General features: G+C 42.4%; 1 protein-coding gene across 2 annotated transcripts in view; it reads right to left on the reverse strand.

Moving 5' to 3' along the window:
* tmc6b (transmembrane channel-like 6b) overlaps positions 1-12,809 on the reverse strand; it is a 125,396-nt gene that overhangs the window by 25,792 nt on the left and 86,795 nt on the right. For both annotated transcript variants that reach the window (XM_085963736.1, XM_085963735.1), the window contains exons 12-17: positions 9,228-9,403; positions 5,115-5,199; positions 2,564-2,661; positions 1,133-1,228; positions 644-719; positions 181-314 (exon numbers count right to left, since the gene is read on the reverse strand). In XM_085963736.1, the coding sequence (XP_085819862.1) occupies positions 181-314; positions 644-719; positions 1,133-1,228; positions 2,564-2,661; positions 5,115-5,199; positions 9,228-9,403 (665 nt within the window). The remainder of the gene's footprint in view (positions 1-180; positions 315-643; positions 720-1,132; positions 1,229-2,563; positions 2,662-5,114; positions 5,200-9,227; positions 9,404-12,809) is intronic.

The raw sequence follows: 12,809 nt of genomic DNA on the forward strand, positions 1-12,809 counted from the left end.
TGTAGTGCTGGCACCATTAAAATCTTAACGGCTCCAATAAAAACGTAGTTCCTAAATTTATATAGATGACTAGCAGATAGCACTAAAAATAAATTCTCTCTACTCCCCTTTTCTTATCTAGTTTTTGAATCATCACTTTCACAGGATTTTGACTACAAAATTAACCATGCCTGTACTTACTACCATATAGTATAGGAGTAAGCAACCGTCGCTCCAAGGAATGATGGGAAACACAGAAGACTAATAAAGATTGTCATCATATGAGATGCCCGCCAGAGTTTGCGTGGAGGCTGACAGTTCATCATCAAGCTGAGCTGAAAAAGACCCAGTAACTTTGTTAACATCAGTACAATGTGCCACACAAATCAATCTTCACAGTTTGGGCAACTGACTGAACATTTTGTAACTGCTGGACAAGCTTTGGTTCCCAAGCAACCGGTTTAAGAGTATGCACACCCAGCCCGGTTAATAAAGGCTGCCAACGATGGTTCCTAGTCAGGCTTTGAAGGGCAAACATGATCACAAATCAACTAACAACACAGACTTGAGAGTCAAAATAAATTCAAAGCAAAGGCGATTTCTAAGACTGGACAACTAAGCTAACTCCTATATATCCAAAATAGTCAGCAGTTGTAAAAGTTACCTTTTTAATGTAGAAGACAACAATAAATTTGATTATTTGAATTGCAGGCAGCAGTGGTGCAAACAGTAGACCCAACCTATAATATAAACAGAACTGAATTAACAGGATGTTCAATCATAATTCAATTCTCTATTTCCCCCCTCTCTTCTGAAAGATGGACTCATTAATGTGTTACAGTTGCACAGAACTGGCAGCCCTCTAATATCTTGTCTTCATTTGTGAGCCTAGCCAGTGAGTGACAGCGGGTTATTTGCACGAGGAGCATCACAGTCAAGCCCAATCCTGTACTCGCTTGACGTCTGTACACTTCCTGAGCAATGGTGAGGACGCTACAATCAGCTTCAGCCAGTAGTGCAGCGTCCCCACCATTGTCCACCTGAGAGCAACTAACTCAGCACAGACTGATTCAAAGTCGAGGTTGCCCCGAGTCCAGCAGGTGGTGCTATCAGTGTTCTAACATCAATGTAGCATGATCAAACATGTTAATACCATGTGAGAGTCTGTCCATAGATCAAATCCAACACATTCCTGGCGATGTCAAACTCAGGCTTTCTTTTCCTTTTCAGCAGTTTAATGCAAACTACCCTGGATATTGAAGGAAGGAGAAACATTCATTAAAATAATATTGTAGACTCCCCTCCAACCCTCCAACTTTACTGAACTGCTTTCCCTTCTGCACAAAATGATCATATCAATTAATCAATACTGACACAAGTTGGCATTTCAGACTCAGAGTCTAGGACTGCTCAGGATTCTTTGACAAGTTACTTCCAGTAAACAGAAAGATGGCTAGCAGCCAACCGCACTAAGGTTTATATCATATTCCAGCAATCTTCACTACATGTACAATCTTGAAACTTACTGGAGTCTCAATATTAATGTATCTTTTAAAAATCAATTGTGAAAGCAAGCATACTGCTTTGCAGCACTAATGTAAAGCAGTATTGTAGTGGAAATAAAGCTTCATATCCACTCCAGTGAGGTCTTGAGCTCAGCCTTCCTCCTGTGAAGAAGCAATGAGTCAAGTCCAGAGCATCTCCACTTCCCCCTCCTTGGGAGTGAAGGAAGAGGGAGTAGAACTGGATGGCGATTCTCCCTCAGGCCACTCTTGCACAGCTCCTAGCAGCTGGGGGAGGAACAGGCTGGACACTATTTTCTTTGATGCAGCAGGACTGTGGCTGGGAGGGGAGGGCAGTGATGTCAGAAAAGTACACTGATACACCCATAAAAAATTAGAATCACCCAGATTTTATTATGCACTTCTAATGATTTGCTTTGAATGTTTGGTTAAACTGGATGCAACATCAGGGACTTGGCCTGGAAATACTGCAAACTCAATAGTGTGAGGGAGCTATACCCTCACTCGGAGTTGAGACAATGCCATGACCAAAGGAACCTGTAATAGTGACACTAACTGGAGATCTTTCACATTGTTCGTGTCAGCTCCTGGCCAGTTTCCCAGCCCCTGATGCCACCTACCTTTGTAGTCTATAATCAATGAGCTACCTGATGAATCAACGGGAAAGCGCATTGACGCTTAATAAAACCTTTTACATTTGTTGTATTTCAATCAAATTTTGTGTAGCTCCTCTACTTTTTTTAATATAAAAAAGTGTGGACACGGCACCACGGAGTGGCCCATGCCTGCAGCATTCCACATGGTGAATACTGATCTCAGCTGTGTTGGTCTGGTGGAAGGGGAGGGGAGGAGCGGGAGGGGGAAACACACCAAAGACAAGGTACGGAAGAAAGGAAAAACTGGTAAATGCGTTACCCTAAGCCACTTTTGTATGCCTCTCTGTGTTAAAGCTACACCTTTCGTATCACAATTGGTTAAATGTTTGTGTGGCCTACAGAGTGTTAAAGCACACAAGTAAATATTAACAGATTCAAAAGTCTTCTCATAAATATAAAACTCACCTCCGGATATATTCTCCAAAAATTGTTTCCAGGACAATGAATATAAAATCTACCGCCACCAAGCGGTATAATTCTTGGCCTACAAAGGTTTCCCAGCACTAAAGCAAAAAAATAACAGGGCATGGATGTTAAGTATTTGACATTACACAAGACAAAATTCAAAATGCAAGTCCTACAGATATCCTATCCTCAAATTACAAAGGATTACAAATCACTTATTTCAAGATCAACTGTGACAATGGGCTGGATTTTGCAGGGGATCAGCGGGTATGATCGGTGGTGGGTCGGGTGGGAAAGTGTTTTTTTCCCCCCCCAGTGGTTCGGGACCCCGCTGTGAACCCACCACCATGCGCCTTTACCAAATGTTGGGTCTGTCAGTGCTGAACAGACCTGATACGCAGCGAAGGGGGAGGCAATTAAAATCGTTAGTGGCTTGTTTACAGCCGCTTAATGTTTTTTTCCAAGCTTTTTGGATTTGACAGGTCGCCCACCGGTTTCCTGCTGTGCCTAGACCTCGTCTGTGAAGCTGAGGCGGGAGGTCAGTGGCCATTGAATCAGCTGATGAATTGACAGTTTCAGATGTCAAGTCAAAGCTCCCAGCTGACTGAGAAATGTTCCCTTAACCACTAGCTTCTCATAACTGCATTTCCACTACAGTGTCAGGATGCTGCAAGTCTTTACACAAATCTCCTTCCAGTCTGACCTCATCACCTCTCCCACCATTGACAGATCGCTTCTGTCATCTCTACTTCACCTGCCATCTATTCCATCAGCATGGGTGCCCTTGAAACTCTCTCACCTTGGTCCTCAGAATCCCACCACGATCAGCCCCAACACCAGCAACAACACCAACCTTCTCTGCAATCAACTGATGCTGCACAGGACAGAGGGCGTCAGCATCTGACCACATTGCTGCCTGGGAGGCCGGGGATGGCCTTACCATGGCCAGATTTACTTCACTTGATGCTGTACACCCTGGCTGCCACATGATGCGCCAGGTTGGCACCACCCCACACCAACACCATAAAGCATCCCTACAATGCCCAAGCCATTCCTTTCACACTCATCACCATTGCAGCGGGTACCGTTATGTCTCACCATTCACTGCAACTGACTAAGCCACTTCCAAAGGTGAGCACAAATCTGTCCAAGAATGCAAAGTGTTGAAAATAAAGGTTTCAATGTTTGACACCACATTAACAGAAACTTTACATGAAGATTGCATAAAACATCCAAGCGGCTACCCTTGTGTGTTGTTAGTTGGTATGATTGCACTAGGATGAGGGTGAGTGTGAGGGGTGGCTAGTGAGATGGGGATGTGATAATGTAGATAGCGAGGGATGGGTGGAGGTGCAAGGTAAGTTGGTGTGAGTAAGGATGTGCAGGAGTAGGGTAGGGAAGGCAGAGTGATGGGGAACTGATGGGAGGCACAGCAGGATGAGGTTGAGTGTGGCTTTGCAGTAATGTTTCGTGATCTACTAAGATCATTGAAAAGTTTGCGCACTGCACCCAGGACCTCCTGAACACATCCTTGCTTGCGCCCTCCTCTGCAGTGTACAACCAGGCTGTGTTGGTCTCCCATGGGAAGGGAAGAGGACCTCCCTATGTGCTGTGACTCCCTCCATAAGCATATGGGAGGGAGTCATTGGAGAGCCTGGGTGCAGCTCTGCACCTCTGTGCAGTGCTCGTCAGTGTTTGCAGCACCTCAATGCTGTAGAACACTGACAGCACAAATGTCAAAAGAAAGTTGGCCATGGTCCCTTTAAGGAAACCGGCTGATGGCGAGTCATCAACTGACATCACCAGACCAGCTTCCTCTAATTGGCCGGAAAACACACTGGGCGGGCTTAACAAACCCAATCTCGGGAAATTCATTTCAGAAGCCGGGATGGAGACAACGCCACCGACATCGTCCGACACGGACCTGCCGAGGTTCATAAAATCCAGCCCAATGTTACATAAAGGTATTCAGAATTGACCATCTGGCCATTCTGTTCAAAAGGTGTTCTGTCTAAAAAAAAAAACCTGAGACATAGATCCTGATATTTATGGGGAGGGAGGGAGCAGGAGGGTTAGTTTTTCGGAAGAACGTGTTTCCCTCATGTCCTGCTGAATTTAATGGCCGGCCGGCTGGCTGGTGGACGGGTAGGCCTGTGGCATCAAGCCGCAGCCAGAGAGCGTAGAGGAGGGACATCGATGAGGATGCCCCAGTGAGATCAGGGAAGGAGGGGAGAAGAAATGATAGTTAAAAATGACCAAAAACAAGTAAAATGCCTTTTAATTTCAGCATGGCTTCATTTAAAAGTTGTGTAGATCTACGACTATAAATAAAGGCAAATTTGTGATGTTTGGAAAAATCCAGGTGGGTTCCAGTGGGCATGGTGTCTAAATAAAATTATCTACAGTACAAGTACCTTGTAATTCTTGGAACTGAAGTGAGGATATTAATGCTTAATGAAGACAGTCAAAAATGATTCAATTTTTTGTAAACAGCTGGTGCAGGAGTTTCAGTACTATTTTGGTTTAACTCATCCCCGTCTTTTTTACTTACTGATATTTCTGATATTTTTATAGTATTTCCTCCTATCCAGTGAAAACACAGCAGTCCGACAATCGACATCTTCAACAGCAAGTTTCTGTATTGAAACAAAATCACACACGAGAGGAAATAAAATTAACAATCCTGTCATTGGACCTTTAAAACGCAGGCCCTTTTGTTATTTGCATACAAGGTAAAGTAGTTTGGAATGACACTTCCTCTGGATTTACCGTCTCTAACAGAAGTGAGTTTCCATTCGACAGACCAATCCATAGTGTTGTTTACACAAACTATTTTACTGCACATTCTGAAGTTGGCTCAGGGTCACTTTGAATAATAAAAAGTTGCCATTATGTGCTGTGTTTCATATCTTAGGTTGTGGTTTATTTGTATATTTGCACCACATAAAAAGGACAATATCAGCAACAATTACTGAAAAATAAATCTTTTAGTGTTTGGAAGAAGCAGGTGAACTTGCATTTATATAGCACCTTTCACGACATCAGCCCATGAGGTACTTTTGAAGTGCAGTCACTGTTGTAATGTAGGAAAATGCAGCAGCCAATTTGCACACAGCAAGATCCCACAAATAGCAATGAGATAAGGGGCCAGATAATGGGGGAAAAAATTCAGGTTGTTTGCGCCTCCAGTTAGTGCCTTAAGAGGACACTAATGGGGTGCAAAGCAACTAGTGCCCGGGGCGCAGCGATGTTTGCGCCGCTCACGAAATTAACTAGACATTTTGCGGCGGCGCTAAACACTACCGCCACAATCTTCTGCGCCAGCAGATCGTAACGTCAGTCAAGTGCGCAATGCCCCGGTAGCACCCCGGACCAGATATTGAGTAGCGCCCCCTGCCTTACCGCCTGCCGCTAGCAATGACAGGTTGAGGGGAGCGTTTTGCAGTCAGGAAGGGACTGGGGGAGCGCTATTTAAAGGCGACCGCTTCCTGCCTTTTTTTGTTGGTGACATTTTTGCACCACGCATTGAGAGAGAGAGACTTCTGGAGAGATTCAACACTGTGTGAAGGGGTTTTGCATACTGAGCAGCACTTTGCAGGTTCATTTTGATTTGCCCTTCCTTGTATCTATTTAGAAGAGACTATGGGGGCTGCACTCCGAGCTCTTTCCCTGGGTCTCTCCATTGTTTTTTCCAGCAGATTTGATGTACAGGTCTCTCCAGGCCAAGATTCAAGCCTGCAATGAGCAGGATGTGGATGGAGAGCAAAATCAACCCTCCCCTTTAAGATAAAAAGAGAAAATGCTGGAGAAACTCAGCAGGTCTAAGAGAGAAACAGAGTTAACATTTCAGGTCGATGACCTTTTGTCGGAGCTCCCCTTTAAGAACTGGCCGGCGCCAGTGTGTGTGTGTTCCATTGCTGACTGACATCACATGAGCGTCGCCAGCGCTCTGAGGTAATGCCTCGCTCCTCAGCCTTTGGGCCTCAAGACAGGTGTGAAGCGCCTGATTTAGTGCTCCAATCACCTCCAGGGGCGATAAAAGCCAAGTTTGCCGTCGGAGGCGATAATTAGCGCCAGGTGCTAAACTTTGCACTCGGCCGATAATGGCACCCCAAACGAGGCGATACTGAATTTTTCCCCCAATGTGTTTTAGTAGTGTTCGTTGAGGGATACATGTTGGCCTGGACACCCGGAGAACTTCCTTGCTCTTCTTTGAATAGTGTCATGGGATCTTTGATATGCACCATGAGTGTGCAGATGGTTTTGTGTCTCATCTGAATGACAGCATCTCCAACAATGCAGCACGCCCTCGGTTTTTCACTGAAGTGTCAGCTTAGATTATGGGCTCAAGTCTCTGGAGTGGGGCTTAAACCTACAACCTACAAGCGTGCAAAATTAAGGCACATGGGATTGGGGGCAAGGTATTGACTTGGATAGAGAACTGGTTGGCGGACAGAAAGCAAAGAGTTGGAATAAACGGGTCATTTTCCGAGTGGCAGGCAGTGACTAGTGGGGTACCGCAAGGATCGGTCCTAGGACCCCAGCTGTTCACAATATATATTAATGATCTGGACGAGGGAATTGGATGTAATATCTCCAAATTTGCAGACGACACAAAGCTGGGTGGGAGGGTAAGCTGTGAGGAGGATGTCGTGAAACTCCAGTACGATTTGGACAGGTTGGGTGATTGGGCAGAAACATGGCAAATGCACTATAATGTGGATAAATGTGAGGTTATCCACTTTGGTGGCAAAAACAGGAAGGCAGATTATTATTTGAATGGCAATAGATTGGGAGAAGGGGAAGTGCAAAGAGACCTGGGTGTTCTTGTGCACCAGTCGCTGAAGGTAAGCATGCAGGTGCAGCAGGCGGTTAAGGCGGCAAATGGTATGTTTGGCCTTCGTAGCAAGAGGGTTCGAGTACAGGAACAAGGATGTCTTGCTACAGTTATACAGGGCCTTGGTGAGACCGCACCTCGAGTATTGTGTGCAGTTTTGGTCACCTTACCTGAGGAAGGACGTTCTTGCCATGGAGGGAGTGCAGCAAAGATTCACCAGGCTGATACCTGGGATGGCAGGAATGACGTATGAGGAGAGATTGTGTCGATTGGGCTTATACTCACTGGAGTTTAGAAGATTGAGAGGGGATCTCATCGAAACCTATAAAATTCTGTCAGCTCTGGACAGACTAGATGCAGGAAGGATGTTTATGATGGCCGGGGAGTCCAGAACCAGGGGTCATAGTCTAAGGATAAGGGGTAAGCCATTTAGGACTGAAATGAGGAGGAACTTCTTCACCCAGAGAGTGGTGAACCTGTGGAATTCTCTGCCACAGAGGGCGGTGGAGGCCAGTTCATTAAATATATTCAAGAAAGAGTTGGATATATTTCTTGAGGCTAAAGGGATCAAGGGATATGGGGAGAAGGCAGGGACAGGGTACTGAATTTGGATGATCAGCCATGATCTCATTGAATGGCGGAGCAGGCTCGAAGGGCCGAATGGCCTACTCCTGCTCCTATCTTCTATGTTTCTATGTTTCTGATCAGGGCACGAGTGCTACCACTGAGCAAAGGCTGACATTGCAAAACTAGTAAACATGCAAATTTTGCTTAATAGGCCTTGTGGTTTCATATCATTTAGTGATTGATTTTTCTGTAAATTCACCCTGTAGGTTCGCGCCACAGAAGGAGACAATTGTTTATACCCATCTTTATGTTTGTGGCTATAAGAAGTTAACCAGTGACTTACTGTCCATGGGCATGTCATTACCTGCAAAACTAAGTCACGCAGGGCTTCCACATAAAACTACTGCTGGTGCAGTTCCACAGAGCAAACAATGAAATTAAAACAAAGTCATATAAAGCAACAATAAACAATTCAAATTGAGATAAAATGGTAGCTTTAAATTGGAGACAAACACTGCAAATGTTAGAAATATGAAATAAAAACGAGACAATACAGGAAATGGAGAACACACTGTTCAGCATTTAAAAGAAATAAGTCAGTGTTTTCAGTGGGTCCCTTTGTCAGAACTATGTTTAATGAAGGGTTCCAGGTTAAATGTTAACCCATCTATATCTCTTGAATGCTGGACAACCTATTGTGCATTGTCAGCACTATCTAGTGCTAAAATGCAACTTAACAGCAGAGATCGCTGGTAAAATATATATTTGGGACTATCTTTTGGTCTTCTGTTGTTATTTTATGTGGCCAGTGGCAACATTTTGGATTCTCCCCCTCACATATCATAGATTTACAGCACCAGAGGTGGGCCACCACACGGTGCTCCAGTAATGGAGTGGTTTAACATTGTGGTTTTGTACACCCAAATTTCCATCTGGTGAATTCCCAATCTCAAGCTATCAGGTAGTGTGCAATATGATAACCATACACTTTTATACAGACACAGGTAAAAATCTGATCGTGTCATCCAGGACACTCACATGGCAAGAGAATGACACTGGTCGGGACTTTGGTAGCCAAGTCGTCCCCTGTCCTCTCATTTGGAGAATGCGTGTGCCTTAAAGTGGTGACGGTGGGGTGCCTTTTAAAAAGGGAAGAAAAATAACTTGCATACTGAGCAAAAATAAAACACAACGTAAAACCATGTTTGTAATTTTTGGAAGTTCCCAGCATTAGATAAAAAAAACCACAAGTGTTCCTACCTGGTAATGGAAACATAGATTTGTTGCTGTGGGAAGTCATATTTTTCCAGTAACCCAATTAGATTATAAATATATGGCATCACAAGATTAATAACCGACACAAGCACGGCAAGTGTTAGCAAGCTGCTCTCCAACTGCTTCTCAGACATTCCCTGTTGGATCTTTTTTGAATATTCCTAAAACAGAAAACATTTTATTTAACTCGGGACAGGATTTTAAAATCAGTCAAAAACACAAGAACAGCTTGAGTTCAAAACTTTAAAAAAAACCATAGTTACCTCAGTTTTATAAATAAATATAGCCTCTTTGAAATTTGGAAAACAAATTTGCAAAACCTGTAAAGTTGCTCATTTCACAGACAGAGTGAGACTTTTCAGTATGTCATAATTTTGGTTACTTGTATAAATAAGAATGGCAATCTACAATTCTTTGCAAGACAGGTACTGTTTCCAGATCCTATTTATTTTAAATCGGAAGGGACAAGGTAGAAATTCTCATCCGGCTTTGTAGCTTCAAATTATAGAATGGCCAAAATAACTTAAGGACGGGTGAAGAGAGAGTTCTTATAAAATCACCAGTATTATCATGATTTCTCCTGCAAGGCCTAAATATGTTCATCTATTAAGTTTTGATGGACCATAATATAAATGAATATATTTATCAAAGGCAAGATAAAATATAAAACCCTGAAAGGGTTTTGGAACTCTGGGCAGATCCCAGGAAGGGAAGGGGGGGGGGGGGGGGTGGAGAAAATTGGTAAGAAAAAGAAAATTAACAAAAAAATGACTGAAATCTTCTTTGCCAATCACAAATTTACATCAGTAATATTTCATTATCAGTCCTGTCACATGATGTCAAATCAATACTAATCATGTATCACAATGAGCTTGACTTGACTTTTCCACAGTTCGATTGAATTCAGAAGTTTTTCCTTTGTTTGGCATGGACTGTGAATCACAAGGTTACAACATAATCTCAGAGACCAGAGGATCTTGGAAATCATTTAACCTTCACTCTTGTGGTTTATGACACTCTCAAGCCCTTTTTCATGCTATAATCATGTAATTCATTATTCAATGAATGAATGGAATCAGGCACAGATTGTCATTTATGATAAGAAACTAGCAATAAAATTCAAGCCACAAGTTATAACCCATTATTAGAGTATAAAAGAACATTTTAACAGTACAGATTTATTAGATTCACCGCTTTACAAGTGTCAGATTTAAAACTTTTAGCATACATCAACAGATGTTATGTAAATGATACAGTTACATTCTTTCTAAATCTTTACTGAAGCATTGATGGAGTAATTGATGAACCCACTCTGCAATTGAAGGTGCACTCTTTCTTCTACATACCTCATCAAGTCAAAATGTAAAACATTAACAGACATCACCACCATTTAGCAAGGTCACAGAACTAGGCCAATTGCCTCTTTCCATTCTGCGACCAGGAACTGAGGGGATCTTTTAGCATCAATTTAATTCCATTCCATCATGAACTTTGCCCAATCAGCAAATCCTGTCAAAATTATCAGTAGTAGGGATCTTAACAGTGTTAGTTCTACTGAAAAAGCAGGAGATACAAGAACTAAAATTCTTTATTCTCTTCAGTTGGCAAAGAGCAGGCACCGTCTCTAACACTATATTGTACTTATAACCATTCAAGCTATGTTCTCACAACTTAGTACAGTATATCAACATTTTAAACTTTTCAGCTTTAGAATATATAGCAGAATGTTAATAGTTTCTACTGATTGTATAACAACTCTGATCTACTGTAATAATATTATGACACTTCCTCTTTTCTCTCACAAAGCTGTATGATAACACTTACCATAATGCTAGGGTCATGCAAAGGAGGCACTGGTAATTAGTTTGAATGGCAAAATATAGACATTATTAAAGAATGGAAACTGTAGATGCAGAGTGTCCACATATATTAATTTGGGATTGTATGCAACACATTCTTGTGAAGCTATCAAGTTGCATGTTTCTGCTTTTTAATATCAATTAACCTACTGCATAGGATATAGGCACAGAAACAGGCCATTTGGCCCAACCAGTCCATGCCAGCGTTTATGCTCCACTCGAGCCTCCTCCAGTCTTTCCTCATCTAAATCTATTAGCATAACCCTCTATTCCCTTCTCCCTCATATGCTATCTAGCCTCGCCTTAAATGCATCTATACTATTCACTTCAACCACTTCCTGATGTAGCGAGTTTCACATTCTCACCACTCTCTGGGTAAAGAAATTTCTTCTGAATTCCCTATTGGATTTCTTGGTGACTATCTTATATTGATGGCCTTTAGTTATGCTCTTCCCCACAAGTGGAAACATTCTCTCTGTGTCGACTCTATCAAAACCTTTCATAATGTTAAAGACCTGCAATTAGGTCACCCCTCAGCCTTCTCTTTTCAAGAGAAAAGAGACACAGCCTGTTCATTCTTTACTGATAGGTATAACCTCACATTTCTGGTATCATCCTTGTAAATCTTTTTTGCACCCTCTCCAGTGCCTCTATATCCTTTTATAATATGGCGACCAGAATTGTACACAGTACTCCAAGTGTGCTCTAACCAAGGTTCGATACAAGTTTAGCATAACTTCACTAATTTTCAATTCTATCCCTCTAAAAATAAACCTGTGTGCTTGGTTTGCTTTTTGTATGGCCTTATTAATCTGCGTCACTACTTTTAGTGATTTGTGAATTTGTACTCAGAGATCTATGATGTTAAACTGTCTTGAAGTACATTCCCAACCACCTATTTTCCATCACACACAAGTTATTTTATTTTTCTTCTTATCCTTAGCTCCTCCAGGGCTTTGTAGCATTTCCAAAGCTAAGAAAATGTTTACAGGCCACTTGGTCCGAGGCCTCGGTCAATGGTCACCTTGAGCTGGCCACATGGTGGTGTCACAGTGCGGCCAAAGGGACTGTTAGCCCCCCCACTCCGCTAAATTTCCCTCAGTTGCTCCCAAAAAGTACAACTCAGATCAGATGCATCACCTAGTGACAACACATTCTGATGTGCTGCGACACCACACACCGAGCCATCTCCAAGTATCACGTCCCTCAGGGTTGGAAAAAGAAAACTGAAGAGAAGAACAGAAATTCTTCAAAATTTGCAGTATTTTTCTGACTGTTCGATTTACTGCCTCTCTCTTCCAGGATTGCCAACCAAGTTCTGTTCCTCTTGTTACTGTATTTTTCAATTGTTGCTTTTTTCCCCAAACCGAACAAAAATGCTTTTCTTTTTGTTTTCAATTCTTATGAAGGGTTGCACCCAAGCACAAACTTGTCTTTTCTCTTTCGATGCTGTGCATTTTCTTCTTATGTTTCAGATTTCTAGTATTTCTGGAACACAAATCTTTGCTGCTATGTTCCTATACTTCATATGAATATACTGCACTTATTGATGTTGGTATATTCTGTCAACATAATACCTTCCGGATGTATTTACAGAGTAATGGAATAATGTGGGGGTGATTACAAGGCAGGAATTTTATCAAGAAGTTTAGGTGAAGTAATGAAACACAGAAGTAAACCAGTGTAGTTTACAATCACTTTCTAAATT

This window comes from Somniosus microcephalus, chromosome 21 (assembly GCF_052327205.1).
Source record: "Somniosus microcephalus isolate GS21.2 chromosome 21, FLI_Smic_1.0, whole genome shotgun sequence".
NCBI lineage: Eukaryota > Metazoa > Chordata > Chondrichthyes > Squaliformes > Somniosidae > Somniosus > Somniosus microcephalus.